Source organism: Ornithorhynchus anatinus, chromosome 18 (assembly GCF_004115215.2).
Source record: "Ornithorhynchus anatinus isolate Pmale09 chromosome 18, mOrnAna1.pri.v4, whole genome shotgun sequence".
NCBI classification, from domain to species: domain Eukaryota; kingdom Metazoa; phylum Chordata; class Mammalia; order Monotremata; family Ornithorhynchidae; genus Ornithorhynchus; species Ornithorhynchus anatinus.
In genome coordinates this window covers 3,588,622-3,604,885 of record NC_041745.1, presented here as the reverse complement: position 1 = coordinate 3,604,885, position 16,264 = coordinate 3,588,622, and the positions used below count along the sequence as shown (strand labels likewise).

At 60.6% G+C, this 16,264-nt stretch overlaps 2 protein-coding genes across 2 annotated transcripts; one reads left to right on the top strand and one right to left on the bottom strand.

Moving 5' to 3' along the window:
• Nucleotides 1-296: 296 nt before the first annotated feature.
• Nucleotides 297-5,247, bottom strand: DPH2 (diphthamide biosynthesis 2). The gene is made up of 7 exons (XM_029083035.2): nt 5,188-5,247; nt 3,545-3,705; nt 2,206-2,318; nt 1,884-2,107; nt 1,134-1,796; nt 855-1,037; nt 297-688 (listed from the first exon to the last, which is right to left on the bottom strand). Exons 2-7 carry the CDS (start codon nt 3,689-3,691, stop codon nt 564-566), a joined length of 1,455 nt encoding a protein of 484 aa, XP_028938868.1. The 5' UTR covers nt 3,692-3,705; nt 5,188-5,247; the 3' UTR covers nt 297-563.
• Nucleotides 5,248-9,617: 4,370 nt separating this feature from the next.
• ATP6V0B (ATPase H+ transporting V0 subunit b) lies at nt 9,618-15,794 on the top strand. Its single transcript, XM_029082940.2, has 8 exons — nt 9,618-9,761; nt 13,163-13,211; nt 13,645-13,728; nt 14,020-14,097; nt 14,371-14,440; nt 14,632-14,683; nt 14,809-14,999; nt 15,433-15,794. Exons 1-8 carry the CDS (start codon nt 9,695-9,697, stop codon nt 15,457-15,459), a joined length of 618 nt encoding a protein of 205 aa, XP_028938773.1. The 5' UTR covers nt 9,618-9,694; the 3' UTR covers nt 15,460-15,794.
• The last annotated feature ends 470 nt before the right edge of the window (nt 15,795-16,264 follow it).

Below are 16,264 nucleotides of genomic sequence, written 5' to 3'. Positions count from 1 at the left end.
ATAATAACGTTGGTATTTGTTAAACGCTTACTATGTGCAGAGCACCGTTCTAAGCGCCGGGGTAGACACCGGTAATCAGGTCGTCCCACGTGGGGCTCACCGTCTTAATCCCCGTTTTACAGATGAGGGAACTGAGGCACAGAGAAGTGACTCGCTCACAGTCACACAGCTGACAAGCGGCAGAGCCGGGATTCGGACCCGTGACCTCTGACTCCCAAGCCCGTGCTCGTTCCCCTGAGCCACGCCCCGGCCCTTCCCTGTCGCTCCCCGGCCCACAAAAACCAGAAAACACCCGACACTGGACGGAGCACACGAGGCTCGCTTTAAGGTTGATGCCTCCCTCTCCCCGTCCCTCCTCTTCGCAGTCAACTGTGATCCCCGCCACGCGGCGGGGGTGGCCCGCTTGCCCACGTCCTGGTCCGCGTCCGGGCTGCCTCCGAGGGGAGGAGCCGCACGCCGGCCGGGGGCTCTGGGCCCGGGAGGATGACGGGCCTCGGGTCCACTTGGCCGCGGGTCCCCGGTGGGCCGCCGGCCTCCGCGCCTAGAGGGGCCCGTCCGCGTGTTCAGCCGTTGGCCTCGTCCTCGTAGGCAACGGCGATGCCCCGGCGGCCGGCCACGGCCCCCGTCGCGGGCGTCTGGCCCAGCTGGGGCTCCAGCCCCCGCCAGCTGCGGGTGCTCAGGAACGAGGCTGCGGGGGGGAGGAGGGAGGAGCTCAGGGGAGGGGGGCCCCCCCCCCGGGATTCAGCCCCCGACCTCCCCCACCTCCGGGGATGCCCCCCAACCCGAGTGGGGACCGAGCGGGCCCGAGCCCTCCCCGGTCGGTAGACGGGGGAGGGAAAGGAAGGGGTCGAAACCTGCAGCGCTGCTCTCAACCAGAGGCAGTTGGGCCCTCGGGGTCACCGCGCCGCTTCCGGGGCCCGGGGGGGGCGGCGGGGCCCGGGCCGGGGTGGGCCGCGGCTCCCCGGTGATGAGGGACACATCCGGGACCTCCCACTGGTCTGAGTCCTCGGGCGGCGGCGGCACGTGGAACGGGGAGTCTGGAGGGAAGGTGACAGAGACGGACGGTCCCGGCCCGGCCTCGCGCCGGGCCTCCCTCACCCCCCACCGCCCGCGGCCTCCGGGGGTGGGCTCACCGGGCAGCAGCTCCCCGAAGTGTGTGAGGTAGGGGTCGGCGAGGTCCCGGGCCGGGTTGCAGGCGGCCTCCAGCTCGTAGGCGGTGACCAGGGGGCGGTAGAAGCCCCCGGGGGGCGGGGGCCGCAGGGGACCCAGGGGGCACGCCAGCAGCACGAACACGTCCACCTCGGGGAAGTTGGCCAGCTTGGCGGGGTTGGGTCGGCCCAGGGCCAGGGTGTAGGTCTGTTTGCCGGCGGCCCGGGCCAGCGCCTTCAGGTGGGCCAGGGCCTCGCGGTGCCCGGCCACGCCCAGCGTGCCCACCAGCAGCCCCACCGTCCGGGCGGCCCGGGCCCGCTCCACCAGGTGGCGGCGCCGGGCTCGGGCCCTGGCCGCCCGCGGGCCCTCATCCCGTGCCCGCCCCGTGCTCGGGTGGCAGGAGGAGAAGGGCCGGTCGGGGGACCAGCCCAGAAGCAGACGAGTCAGGTCGGGTCCCCCGTCTCCGTCCGCCCCGCCTCCCACGTAGAAGCCCCCGTACTCCTCCAGCCGCCGCCCCGAGGGAAGGGGGAAGCGGCGGCCCAGCCGCTCCAGCTCCTCGGGCGCCGCGGCCCCCGGCGGGAGGGGCAGGGCCGGCCGCGACACCACCACCTCTGGGTACGCCGCACGCAGCCTGGACGCCAGGGGCTCTGGAGAGAGAGGGGAGGGGGTGAGGGGGGGGCCTCCTCCAGCCCGTCTCCCCCCCGGCCCCCCAGGCCGAAGCTCCCCCAGCTCACCGAGGGCATGGGCGCAGGCGGGCTCGCTCAGGAGGACCACTGGGGCCCAGGGGTCCACGTGCGCCTCACGGAAGGCGGCCGCGCAGTGATCCAGGTCCACCGGCCGGCGGCCGAAGACGAACGCCGCGGGCGGCGGGCGGGCGGGCGTGCTGAGGCAGGCTGGACCGAAGTGGACCAGGGCCTGGGCTCCCGCCTGCTCCGCCCCTACCGCGTCCACACAGCAGCTGCGGGGGGCGGACGAGGAACCCTGAGCGGTCGGGGGGCCACGGCCTCCCCGCCGCCCCTCCCATCCGACCCCCACGACCGGGCGGCCCCTCCGCACCTGCCGTACGGCGTGTCCCCGAGGATGAACATCTTGGCTCCCGTGAGGTCCTCCAGCTTGGCGGCCACGGCCCCGGCGTCCCCCAGCAGCTCATCGGGGAACTGCAGCGCCACCTGATAGATACCCCGGCACGGTGACCCCCCCCCCCCCCCGGTGACCCCCCCCCCGCCCCCGGTCCACGTCTCTTTCTCAACCGGTCTGTCCCCTGGCCGGTCCCGCTACCGGACCGGAACCCTCCACGTCCCGTATTTTCACCTTCGGCGCCCCGCCCGCCGAGCTCTGCGGTTCCGAGGCGGCGTCCCCGACTCCCGGGAGGGGACGCGAGGGCTCCGACGCCGAGGGCCGCGGAAGCGTCGGGGATCCGGCCGGGGACTCCCCGGGGTCGGCCCGGACGCCACGTGACCTGTATGACGCCCTTAGGTGCGTCTTTTACTTCCGCGGAGGCGAAGGGCCGACCGCCAGCGGCGGTGAGGGCCTCTGGCCGGCCCCGGGAGAAACTGGACGTGATGATGATAGCGATGGTATTTAAGAGCTTACTAGGCGCCGGACGCTGTACTGGACACCGCACCTGAAGCCCCGCCGTCCTCTGGGACTCCGACCCCCTCGTCCCGTGCCCCTGCCACCTCGGCCCTTCCGAGCCATCTGAGCCCTGGGTACTCAGACCAGTCCCTTATGTGTGCAATTCATTTCAGCACGTCTCCCCTGCAAGTCACTTGACTTCTCTGTGCCTCAGTTACCTCATCTGTAAAATGGGGATTAACCGTGAGCCTCGCGTGGGACGACCTGATTACCCTGTATCTACCCCAGCGCTTAGAACAGTGCTCTGCACATAGTAAGCGCTTAACAAATACCAACATTATTAATTTGGAGTTCCTTGAAGGCAGGAATCGCGTCTTCTGACCACCGAGCCCTCCCCGGCGCATTTCGCCACTTGCCTGCCGTGTGACCTCGGGTGAGTCGCTTAACTTCTCTGTGCCTCGGTCTCCTCATCTATCAATGGGGACCATTCTTCCCCCACCCCCACCCCCCGGCCTAAAACTGTGAGCCGCATAGGGGACGGGGACTGCGTCCAACCCAACTGTACTCACCCCAGCGCTTAGTCTTTGGCACGTGGCACTTAAATACCACACTCAAAAAAAATTACAGGCGCTCGGTAAGGGTGCTGGGTCTCCGGCGTCTGGCAGGGCTCTGATTTTACCTGTGACTCCGCGTTGCCCTCCCAGACCAAGCCGGATTCCTGATTTTTCGGCCCAAGCCCTTAGCCGGGCTTCCTCTCTCTCCCGAATCCCGTCCCTTCCTCTCCCCCCTCGCCCGCCGGCCCGCCCCTCCCCGGACTCACCCGCTCACACCGGTTGTCCCGCACGAAGCCGCTGACCCGCTCCAGCTCGTAGGCCTCGTCCAGCTCCTCCGAGGGAGTGAGGGCCCCCGCGGCCCCCGCTTCCCGCTTGAGCGCGGCCTCCCCGGGGCTGCTGAACACCGACTCCATGGCTCGGCCCGGCGCTGTCGGGGGAGAAAGGCGAGGTCAGGTGGGGCGAGCGGGAGAGGGGCCCCTGTTAGACCGTAAGCCCGTCGACGGGCAGGGATCGTCTCCGTCTGGGGAAGCAGCGTGGCTCAGTGGAAAGAGCCCCGGCTTGGGAGGCAGAGGTCATGGGTTCGAATCCCGGCTCCGTGACTGTGGGCAAGTCACTTCTCAGTGCCTCCGTGACCTCATCTGTAAAATGGGGATGAAGACTGTGAGCCTCACGTGGGACCACCTGATGACCCTGTGTCTACCCCAGCACTTAGACCAGTGCTCTGCACATAGTAAGCGCTTAACAAATACCAACATTATTACTATCTGTTGCCGAACTGTACATTCCAAGCACTTAGTACACTGCTCATTCATTCATTCAATAGTATTTATTGAGCGCTTACTATGTGCAGAGCACTGTACTAAGCGCTTGGGATGAACAAGTCGGCAACAGATAGAGACAGTCCCTGCCGTTTGACGGGCATACAGTCTCTGCACATAGTAAGCGCTCAATAAATACTATTGAATAAATGAATCTAGAAAAACGAACTCCAGACCTAGGACAGAGAAGGTTTGGGGGGTGGGGGGGGTCAGAGTGGACTGCAAGATCTATCAGTTCCCTCATCTGTAAAATGGGAATGAATAATAAAAATAATGTCGGTATTTGTTAAGCGCTTATTACGTGCAGAGCACTGTTCTAAGCGCTGGGATAGATAATAATAATGTTGGTATTTGTTAAGCGCTTACTATGTGCAGAGCACTGTTCTAAGCGCTGGGGGAGATACAGGGTCATAATAATGTTGGTATTTGTTAAGCGCTTACCATCCCACGTGAGGCTCACAGTCTTAATCCCCATTTTCCAGATGAGGTCACTGAGGCCCAGAGAAGTGACTTGCCCACGGTCACCCAGCTGGGACTCGAACCCATGACCTCCGACTCACTGAGCCACGCTGCTTCTCCTACAGGGTGATCGGTTTGTCCCACGTGAGGCCCACAGTCTTCATCCCCATTTTCCAGATGAGGTCACTGAGGCCCAGGGAAGTGAAGGGACCGGCCCACAGTCGCACAGCTGATCACCTTGCTACCCCCAGCGCTTAGAACGGTGCTTTGATAATGTTGGTATTTTTTAAGCGCTTCCTCTGTGCGGAGCACTGTTCTAAGCGCTGGGGTAGACCCAGGGTCATCAGGTCGTCCCACGTGGGGCTCCCAGTCTTCATCCCCATTTTCCAGATGAGGTCACTGAGGCCCAGAGAAGTGACTGGCCCACGGGCACCCGGCTGCCAAGGGGCAGAGGCGGGATTCGAACCCATGACCTCGGACTCCAAAGCCCGGGCTCTTGCCCCCGAGCCACGCTTGCACATCGGAGGCGCTGAACAAATAGCAACATTTATTTAATAAAGAGCCACAGTCCAGGCGGGGAGGGAGGACAAGGAGAGGGAGGGGAGAGAGTCTCTCCCGTGGAGATCTCTTACCCAGAGACGGTCCCCAAGCCGGGCGGCGACCCCCGCTCCGCGGCCACGTGGGCGGCTCCCGCCCCCACTTCCGGTGGCCGTGGCGAGCCAGCCAATCGGAACCCGTCTCCGGGCGCGATCCGGCCAATCGGCGCCCGCCCCTCCCCTAGGTCCCGCCCCCTCCCGCCACGGGGCTGCGGGAACCAATCACCGGCCCCCGACGAATGAGGCGGCCAATAGGAGGCGGAAGGGCCGCGCGGGGGCCTGTGGGCATTGTAGTTCCGCAGAGGCGCCTGTCCCATCCGGGGGGCGTGGCCTCGCTGCTGACGTCATCGGGCACCGGGCAGAACCCTGGGACTCGTTGGCCTTCCAAGGTCGATACGGAATGACGGCATTTGTTAAGCACTCACGATGAGCAAAGCACTGTTCTAAGCGCTGGGGTGGATGCCACGTCGTCAGGTGGTCTCCATCCCCATTTTCCAGATGAGATGACTGAGGCCCAGAGCAGTGGAAAAAAAAAACCCCAAAATGTTGGTATTGGTTAAGCACTTACTATCTGCACATTATGTGCAAAGCACTGTTCTAAGCGCTGAGGTAGAGGGTGATAATAATAATGTTGGTATTTGTTAAGCGCTTACTCTGTGCAGAGCACTGGCCTAAGCGCTGGGGAGACACAGGGGCATCGGGTGGTCCCACGTAGGGCTCACAGTCTTCATCCCCATTTTCCAGAGGAGGTCACTGAGGCCCAGAGAAGTGAAGTGACTTGCCCCCAGTCCCACAGCTGACAAGTGGCAGAACAGGGATTCGAACCCATGACCTCCGACTGCCAAGCCCATGCTCTTGCCACTGAGCCACGCTGCTTCTGCGTGGAGTGTGAGACCGTCACTGCGCAGGGATGGTCTCTGTTGCCCAATTGTCCATTCTAAGCGCTTAGTACAGTGCTCTGCACAGAGTAAGCGCACAATAAATAGTACTGAGTGAATGAATGGTCAGTGAAATCACATCTGCATCTTTTTAAGTTCTTCTTCCTCGACGGGACTCCGGGCTCCTCCGGGGTTGGAACCTTTTTCTGTGTGTGTTTGGTATTTTTATGGCATTTGACTCGGGCCCACTCAGGTCAGGACTTGGCATTGAGAAAGATGCTGAAGGTGACCAGATGTATTTAACTTCTGGGGCTCAGTCTCAGTGACAAACTGGGAAAAATAATAATAATAACGGTGGTATTTGTTACGCGCTGACGATGTGCAGAGCACTGTTCTAAACGCTGAGGGAGATACAGGGTCATCAGGTTGTCCCACGTGAGGCTCCCAGTCTTCATCCCCATTTGACAGATTTTACAAACTATTTGCACATAGTAAGTGCTTAATAACTGCCATCATTATTGTTATTATTATTACTTCCCTGTGCCTCAGTGACCTCAAAAGGGGGAATGAAGACTGTGAGTCCCACGTGGGACAACCTGATCACCTTGTATCTCCCCCCCAGCTCTTAGAACAGTGCTTGGCACATTGTAGGTGCGTAACAAATACCATTATTATTATTATTATTACTTCCCTGTGCCTCAGTGACCTCGAAAGGGGGAATGAAGACTGTGAGCCCCACGTGGGCCAACCTGGTGACCTTGCATCTCCCCCCAGCGCTTAGAACAGTGCTTGGCACGTAGTAGGTGCTGAACAAATACCATTATTATTATTATTATTATTATTGTTACTATTATTACTTCCCTGTGCCTCAGTGACCTCAGAAGGGGGAATGAAAACTGTGAGCCCCACGTGGGACCCCCTGATCACCTTGTATCTCCCTCCAGCGCTTAGAACAATGCTTGGCACATAGTAGGCACTTAACAAATACCATTATTATTATTATTATTACTTCCCTGTGCCTCAGTGACCTCGAAAGGGGGAATGAAAACTGTGAGCCCCACGTGGGACCCCCTGATCACCTTGTATCTCCCTCCAGCGCTTAGACCAATGCTTGGCACATAGTAGGCGCTTAACAAATACCATTATTATTGTTATTATTATTACTTCCCTGTGCCTCAGTGATCTCAGAAGGGGAATGAAGACCGTGAGCCCCACGTGGGACAAACTGGAGACCTTGCATCTCCCCCCAGCGCTTAGAACAGTGCTTGGCGCATAGTAGGTGCTGAACAAATACCATTATAATAATTACTATTATTGTTATTATTATTACTTCCCTGTACCTCAGTGACCTCAAAAGGGAGAATGAAGACTGTGAGCCCCCGTGGGACCCCCTGATCACCTTGTATCTCCCCCCCAGCGCTTAGAACAGTGCTTGGCACCTAGTAGGAGCTGAACAAACTCTACAATATCGCCAAGATCCGCCCTTTCCTCTCCACCCAAACGGCTACCTTACTATTACGGGCTCTCGTTATATCCCGGCTAGACTACCGTGTCAGCCTTCTCTCTGACCTCCCTTCCTCCTCTCTCGCCCCGCTCCGGTCTATTCTTCACTCCGCTGCCCGGCTCATCTTCCTGCAGAAACGATCTGGGCATGTCACTCCCCTTCTTAAACAACTCCAGTGGTTGCCTATCGACCTCCGCTCCAAACAAAAACTCCTCACTCTAGGCTTCGAGGCTCTCCATCACCTCGCCCCTTCCTACCTCTCCTCCCTTCTCTCTTTCCACCACCCACCCCGCACGCTCCGCTCCTCCGCCGCCCACCTCCTCGCCGTCCCTCGGTCTCGCCTATCCCGCCGTCGACCCCTGGGTCACGTCCTCCCGCGGTCCCGGAACGCCCTCCCTCCTCACCTCCGCCAAACTGATTCTCTTTCCCTCTTCAAAACCTTACTTAAAAATCACCTCCTCCAAGAGGCCTTCCCAGACTGAGCTCCTCTTCCCCCTCTACTCCCTCTGCCATCCCCCCTTTACCTCTCCGCAGCTAAAGCCTCATTTTCCCCTTTTCCCTCTGCTCCTCCCCCTCTCCCTTCCCATCCCCACGGCACTGTACCCGTCCGCTCAACTGTATATATTTTCGTTACCCTATTTATTTTGTTAATGAATTGTACATCGCCTCGATTCTATTTAGTTGCCATTGTTTTTACGAGATGTTCTTCCCCTTGACGCTGTTTAGTGCCATTGTTCTTGTCTGTCCGTCTCCCCCGATTAGACTGTAAGCCCGTCAAACGGCAGGGACCGTCTCTATCTGTTGCCGACTTGTTCATCCCAAGCGCTTAGTACAGTGCTCTGCACATAGTAAGCGCTCAATAAATACTATTGAATGAATGAATGAATGAATGAACAAACACCATTATTATTATTACTATTATAGGGGGAATGAAGACCGTGAGCCTCAAGTGGGACCCCCTGATCACCTTGTCTCCCCCCCCAGCGCTTAGAACAGTGCTTGGCACCTAGTAGGAGCTTAACAAACACCATTATTATTATTATTATTACTATTAAAGGGGGAATGAAGACTGTGAGCCTCAAGTGGGACCCCCTGATCACCTTTCTCCCCCCCAGAGCTTAGGACAGTGCTTGGCACCTAGTAGGAGCTTAACAAACACCATGATTATTATTATTATTATTACTATTAAAGGGGGAATGAAGACCGTGAGCCTCAAGTGGGACCCCCTGATCACCTTGTCTCCCCCCCCCCGCGCTTAGAACAGTGCTTGGCACCTAGTAGGAGCTGAACAAACACCATTATTATTATTATTATTATTATTAAAGGGGGAATGAAGACCGTGAGCTCAAGAGGGACCCCCTGATCACCTTGTCTCCCCCCCCAGCGCTTAGAACAGTGCTTGGCACCTAGTAGGAGCTTAACAAACACCATTATTATTATTATTATTACTATTAAAGGGGGAATGAAGACCGTGAGCCTCAAGTGGGACCCCCTGATCACCTTGTATCTCCCCCCCAGCGCTTAGAACAGTGCTTGGCACCTAGTAGGAGCTGAACAAACACCATTATTATTATTATTATTATTATTAAAGGGGGAATGAAAACTGTGAGCCTCAAGTGGGACCCCCTGATCACCTTGTATCTCCCCCCCAGCGCTTAGAACAGTGCTTGGCACCTAGTAGGAGCTGAACAAACACCATTATTATTATTATTATTACTATTAAAGGGGGAATGAAGACCGTGAGCCTCAAGTGGGACGCTCTGATCACCTTGTCTCCCCCGCAGCGCTTAGAACAGTGCTTGGCACCTAGTAGGAGCTTAACAAACACCATGATTATTATTATTATTATTACTATTAAAGGGGGAATGAAGACCGTGAGCCTCAAGTGGGACCCCCTGATCACCTTGTCTCCCCCCCCAGCGCTTAGAACAGTGCTTGGCACCTAGTAGGAGCTGAACAAACACCATCATTATTCTTATTATTGTTATCTTTCAGGGGCGGTCCCCCTCCCGCCCCCCCCCCCGGGCAGGCCCCGACGGGTCACGTGGGGCGGGGGGGGTCACGTGGGGCGTCGTCGCGGCGGTCAGGTGACCCCTGCGGAGGGAGGGGCCGGTCGGGTCCGGTCCTTCCCTGCCGCCCCGGCCCGTCTCGTCTCGCCATCATGTCCGGGTTGGCGCTGCTCTACTCCGGGGTCTCCGGGGCCTTCTGGACCTGCCTGCTGGTCGTGGGTGAGGGCGGGGGACGGCCATTAACCGGCCCGGGGGCGGGGGGGGGGGGGAAGGCTGCGGGGCCGGATAACCGGGCCGGTGGGGTCGGATAATCGGGCCGGGGGAAAAGGGGGGGGGGTGCGGGTCCGGATAACCGGGGGGGATGCGGAGCCGGATCTTATTAACCGGATTGGGGGGGAGGGGTGCGGATCCGGATAAGCGGGCCCGGGGAGGGGGGTGTCGATCCAGTTAACCGGGGGCGGGGGGTGCGGATAAGCGGCCCCGGGGGAGGTGCGGATAACCGGACCGGGGGCGGGGGGGTGCGGATAACCGGGGGGGGGTGCGGGGCCGGATCTTATTAACCGGACCGGGGGATGGGGGTGTTGTTGCGATTGACAGGGCCGAGGGAGGGGGTGCGGATCCGGATAAGAGGGCCCGGGGGGGGGGGTCCGGATAAGCGGCCCCGAGGAGAGGATTCGGATAACCGGGCGGGTGGAGGGGGGGTGCGGATTCGGATAACCGAGCCCCCGTGGGGGGCGGGGCAGATCTAGATAACCGGGCCGGGGTGGCAGATCCGGATAACCGAGGGGGAGGGCAGATCCGGGTAACCGGGCCGGGAGGGGTGCTGATCTGGTTGACCGGTCCGGGGGGAGGGGGGTGCGGCTCTGATTAACCGGCCTGGGGGAGGGGGGGGGCGGGGCTGACTGTCCCGGCAGGATCGAGGTTGGGGAGGAGGTGGGATGCGGGGGTCCGACCGAGCAGGCCGGGAGAGGACGGGCAGGGTCGGGGCGCCGGGTGTCACCACCCCCCCAGTGCGGGCCTGGCGCTTTGGGGCCGGCGGCCAGTTGGTCCCGTTTCCCGGGAGGTCGCCCCGGACCTCCGGGCCCGGACCGGGGCCCGCGGCCGCAGAAGGGACACCTGCCTGGCCGTGTCCAGCGGCGGATGGAGGGGACGGGTGTCGGGCCCGGGCCACGCTGCCGGTCCCAGCGGGCAGAGCGTGGTGGAGAGTTGCCCCGTCGACCTGCATCTAACGATAAGGAGGCCAGAGATGGGCCTAATACGGGTTCAGTTCGGATTAACGCTCAGTCTTCCAGCTCCAGGGCCCGAGCACCCTCCGAGAGAGACTCTGGGCTCCGGACCCTCATCCTCTCCGCTCCTTTATTCATTCATTCGATAGTATTCATTCACTAGTATGGGCGGAGCGCTGTACTAAGCGCTTGGAATGTACAATTCGGCAACAGAGACGGATTTCCCGTCTTTACCCCCCAGTGGGCCAAGGAGGGAGGCCCCGCACCCCCCCAGGTCTCGTGCACAAGAGCAGAGTTGCCCCTCCAGATTGCAAATGACCAGCGTCGGTTGGGGGAATTTTTTTTTGCAGGGGTGCCTGGAGCCCCCCCCCCACCCTTTCTGTGTACCTGGGGACAAGAGGATTGAGGTCAGGAGGTAGTCATGATTGGAACCCCGATCCCCTGACTCCCACAGTCGGGGCCCTTTCCCAGCTGCTTCTGAGAGGAAGCAGAGGTTGGGCCCGGCGTGAGTCACCTGCCAGAGCCTGTACTGGTTTCCAACTCCCTCTCCCTCCACCATCCCACTCCCTGGCTTGGTTCCAGCTACTCCGTTAAGCATCATTCCCCCCGCCCCCCTGCAACTCGACGTCCCACTTGGGCGGAGAGGGGGCCCCTGAAAGACCAAGTGACCCCATTTTCCTGCGTGAGCAGTGACTGGCTGCAGGAGGAAGTGGGGTGCGTGTTGTAACCCTGGAACAGCCTCGGTTCCCGTTTTGTGCGGCCGTGGGCCCTCAGCGCCTAGACTGTCCCTCCTTCAGGCTCTTTTTGCTTCTCTCTTCATGCGCCGCCCTTCCCCCAACCCTCGGCTTCTGCCCGGCGCCTGAGCTGTGATGGGTGGGGTTGGAAGCGGCGAGCCCCCCTTCCCTTCTTCTCCCAGTGTTTTGGGTAAACAGAGCCCCTCAACCCGGGACGGTGTGCCGTCTCCCAGCCCAAGTAGCTCAAACCAGCCGGTCCCGGCTGAGCCGGGTCCCTTCCGTGACTCCCAAACAGTAATTCTGGCCCCATCAAGACGGGGCTGGGGACTGGGGAGGGGTGGTAGCCAGCCACGACAGTGGGCCTTTCCGACATCAAGGTCACCTCTGCTCTCTGTTCCTGCGCTGGGACACGTCCTGCGTTGCCGCTCTGACCACCGGGGTAGATATGGACAGGCTAAATAATAATAATAATTATGGCGTTTGTTTAAACGCTTACTGTGTGCCAGGCACTGTACTAAGCGCTGGGGCAGGTCCAAGCAAATCAGGTTGGACACAGTCCCTGTCCCGCGGGGGGCTCACAGTCTCAATCCCCATTTTACAGGTGAGGGAACTGAGCACAGAGAAATGATTTGCCCAAGGTCACACAGCTGACAAGTGGCGGAGCAGGGATTAGAACTCATGACCTTCTGACTCCCAGGCCTGTGCTCTCTCTACTACGCCATGCTGCTTCACTTACTGAAGGCTCTGTTCAACAAGAACAGACAAGAGTTTGAAAGAGAGCCGGGGCAGCGCCCATTAGAGTGGGAGCTCCTTGTGTCCTGGGAGTGGGACAGTTTTTCTTCTCTCTTTATTCCCAAGTGCCTAATACTGCTGTGCATTGCAGCAGATGGGTGTTCAATAAATTATACTCCTATTACTATTCCTGTGGATTCAAGAGCCCAAAAAGGATTGTTCCCAAGGGCACCCAGGAGGTCATGGTAGGGCGGGGGGAAAGGGGCACCTGGTCGGCAGGCAGGGGTTTCCCTGCTGGCTCGGAGTTGGGTTGGGTCCCCAAACTCCGAGCGGGAGTCCCGAGTCTCGCGGCCACAGGGTTGGGGAGTACGGCGGGGGTGGGGGAAGGTTCCAACCCTTTCCCGGCTGGATGGGAGAGTGGCCTTCAGTGACTTAAGGCCCCTTGGGCAGGGTCGAGAAAGAGGCAGTGTGGGAAGATTTCCTCTCCGGTCTGTCCTTCTTTTCTCCTTCCAACCCCCACCAATTTCCAGCTTCCTGTTAGCTCTCTGCCCTCCCCCCCTCACACACACACTTGGCGAGGTGGCCCGATGTCAGGTGTAGCCCTCCCAGAGCGGGGCGTTAAAGCTGGGGGAAAAACCCCCCCGCTTAGAGTTCCTGCCTGAGGGGAGAGCTGCCTGCAGAGGCTGGGGGTCGGCTCCCGGAGGGCAGGTCTGTCTGGCTGACCGAGGAGCCCGGCGGGGCTGGACACGCCACCAGTCCTGGCCACACCCCTGCTGCCTGGCCAGCGGAATGTGGCCAGGAGGTGGTGATCCCCCCTCCGGCCCTCAGAGTTAGGATCTGGGTGTGGCATAGGGAGAGGGGAAGGGGAGCCTGTCAGTCGAATTCCTTCATCTCTTCCCCCACCCCACACATCGCTCTTGCCTTGCAGGGATCTGCTACACGATATTTGACCTGGGTTTCCGCTTCGATGTGGCATGGTAAGAGAGCGGGCAGAGAGAGAGCCGCCGGACGCCCCTGGAAATTCACCTCCCATCTCCACCCTCCCTGACCCGTCCGCTTACCCCCTGCCCCTCAAGCCGCTCCTGTACCAGGCAACTGCCTCTCAGAGCCTGGGATGGGGAAGAGGGATGGAAGGAGAGAGGAGCGTGAAGGACAGTTGCGGGTATTGCCTCGGGTCTCGGAACATTAACCGGGGAGGAGGGGGGTGAAGCGTCAGTGAGTTTGGGGAGGCCCAGGATCACCGACCGGTCGGTGGGTTTTCTGGGAATAGAAGTGTCCTGACCCTGTCTCGGAGCCGGAGACTTTCAGAGGGTGTCCCTCCTCCCCCCGCACACACACACAGTCCCAGGTGAGACTTGGTTTCCTTGCCACCCCTGAGGCGCCATCATGTCTCCCTGTTCCCGTTCCCAGGTTCCTGACGGAGACTTCACCCTTCATGTGGTCTAATCTGGGCATCGGTCTGGCCATCTCCCTCTCTGTGGTCGGGGCTGCTTGGTAAGTGCGGAATTGGGCGGACTGTGGCCGTGGGAGTGCCGAGCCTGGGCACTTCTGCCCGACCTCTCCCCGCTTCCTTCGGGGAGAAGGGGAGGGGACACGGCCCGTTGAAGGGTTAGCGTGACCTGTATCTTCTGCTGTGGGGAGGGGGTAAGTCCCGTCCCCTCAGACTTTCTACTTCCGACCGCCTGAGTCAGGCCCCCCGGTGACCTGGCCGCACGGGGGTCTGAGTCACTAGGAAGCAGGGCGGCACGAGAGCCCCGCTCACCCGCCCGTCCCCTTCTGTTTCAGGGGCATCTACATCACCGGCTCCTCCATCATAGGGGGTGGGGTCAAGGCCCCCCGGATCAAGACCAAGAATCTGGTCAGGTGAGCGCTGGGCCTGAGGCGAGGAGGGCAGGCCCCTCTGCGGCCCCTCCCCGGGGGGTTGAGATCTGGGTGGGGGAGGTGCTGAGTCCCGTCCAGCTTTTCTCCCTCCTCTAAACCCAGCTGAACTTCCCCAGGGCCTTCCTGGCCCTGCCCCCCCTCTTTCCTGAGCTTGTGGAAGTGGGATCTCCCCAAGTGTCCCAACCTCCTCTCCGGCCGCTGTCCCGGCACCTGAACGTGCCCAGGGCCCTCCCTGACCCGATGTCTCCCCCACAGCATCATTTTCTGCGAGGCTGTGGCCATCTATGGGATCATCATGGCTATCGTCATCAGCAACATGGCAGAGGTCTGTAGGGGCCAAGGAGGTCGGTGGGGGGAGGCCGAGTCCATCCCAGAGCCACAGGTTTCTTGTAACGAGGTTTTTAAGAACCCAGGGAGGACCAGAGAGGGGAGAGTCTGTCTCTTCCGCGTGGGTGCCGTGGTCTGGGGGGCAGGGGCTAGAGGTCTGTCCACTCATCCTGCTGTGCTCTGTTGCAGCCCTTCAGTGCAACCACCCCAGAGACCATTGGAGGCCGCAACTACCATGCCGGTAAAGGGAGCAGTGGGCCAGGAGGGCCAGGAAAGCGCGCTGGTTGGCCCAGGGTTGGGGGCCGGGGCCTCGGGGACCTCCTGCCCCCTTCCAGCGCCCTGACACCCGGTCCCCTGCTCCCCCAGGTTACTCCATGTTTGGCGCCGGCCTCACCGTGGGGCTGTCAAACCTCTTCTGCGGGGTCTGCGTGGGTATCGTGGGCAGCGGGGCCGCCCTGGCCGATGCCCAGAATGCCAGTCTGTTCGTCAAGATTCTCATCGTGGAGATCTTCGGCAGTGCCATCGGCCTCTTCGGTGTCATCGTTGCCATCCTGCAGGTGACGGGCACCTTCCCTCTCCCCGGCTCGCCTGCCAGCTCTGGGGGTGGTTGGGGAAGTGCCCCCGGGGAGGCCGCTGGACCAGGGTGGAGCCCAGGCTGCCTGTGGGCAGAGGCGAGTGGCGGGGATCGGAGGGGTCCTTCCGGCCATCCATCTGTGGTGTCCTAGAACCCACCTCCCCCTGCAGACACTGCGGGGAGGACAGGCTGTCCTGGGCAGAAGGAGGGTGGGGGACTCCTGGACCCAACATCCTTCTGGCACAGGCTGGGAGAGCTAAGGGGTCACGATCCCAAGGAAATGCTCATTCCTCTGGATATGGAGGGGGGTGTAGGGCAGTGGTCCGCATGAGGGAGGTTCCCCCTCCTCCTCTTCCTCCTCTCGTCTTCCAGCTTGGCACCCTGACTGTTCTTTCTCCATTGTGCTTCCTTTGCAGACCTCTAAAGTAAAAATGGGCGACTAGGTGTGGATCGACCAACAGGAGCGTACCTGTCTCAAAGCCCGGGGGCCCTGTACATATTTATTTATGGTTTCCTGGGGAGGGCTGGGCCCAGCTGACCCCGGCCCTCCGCACGGGAGCCTGACTTCCTCGTGTACATAACCCGTGTCCCCCACCCTACGAGTTGCTGTCCGCCCCCTGCAGAGGCGCCACCTATGACCGTGGTCCCGGGGGAGGGGCGGGGTGGGGAAGTGGGGGGGGGGGGGGCGTCTCTGCCTGCGTGTGCTGCTGTTTGTAAGCCGGTGCCCCAACCCTGATCTCAGTGTCTGTGAAATAAACGTGGTGTTTGTCCCGGGCTACCTGAGCTGCCACCGCCCTCCTCTTCCTCCTCCTCCTCCTCCTCCTCCTCCTCCTCCTCTCACAGATCTTCCTCGCCTATTCCTCAGGCTCACCTCCTTCTCGGCCTTTCTCCTGCCGTTGCCCTTTTTTTTAATCTTTTTTAACGGCATTTAAGCGCTTACTATGTGCCAGGCACTGTACTGTAAGCGCTGGGGTAGATAGAAGATCATCAGTTTGGACACATCCCAGATCCCACGTGGGGCTCATAGTCTTAATCCCCATTTTACAGAGGAGGGAACTGAGGCCCAGTGAAGTGACACGTCCCAGGTCACACAGCAGACGGACGGCAGAGCGGGATTAGAACCCAGGTCCTCTGACCCCCCAGGCTCCAGTTCTTTCCACTAGGTTACGCTGATTTAGGGCTGGGACCTGGCCAGAAGCCAAGGGTAACTCTGCCCCTGCCCGCCCCCGCTTTCTTCCGATCCTCTCC

Excerpts from the sequence above, each read along its gene's own strand:
- DPH2 (XM_029083035.2), bottom strand. The coding sequence starts at position 3,691 with ATGGAGTCGGTGTTCAGCAGCCCCGGGGAGGCCGCGCTCAAGCGGGAA. Across the intron at positions 2,108-2,205 it reads GGGGACACGCCGTACGGCAG|CTGCTGTGTGGACGCGGTAG; the intron begins GTGCGGAGGGGC and ends CGCCCCCCGCAG. Across the intron at positions 689-854 it reads GGTTGAGAGCAGCGCTGCAG|CCTCGTTCCTGAGCACCCGC; the intron begins GTTTCGACCCCT and ends TCCCCCCCGCAG.
- ATP6V0B (XM_029082940.2), top strand. The coding sequence starts at position 9,695 with ATGTCCGGGTTGGCGCTGCTCTACTCCGGGGTCTCCGGGGCCTTCTGG. Across the intron at positions 13,212-13,644 it reads TTCCGCTTCGATGTGGCATG|GTTCCTGACGGAGACTTCAC; the intron begins GTAAGAGAGCGG and ends TCCCGTTCCCAG. Across the intron at positions 14,441-14,631 it reads TCATCAGCAACATGGCAGAG|CCCTTCAGTGCAACCACCCC; the intron begins GTCTGTAGGGGC and ends GCTCTGTTGCAG.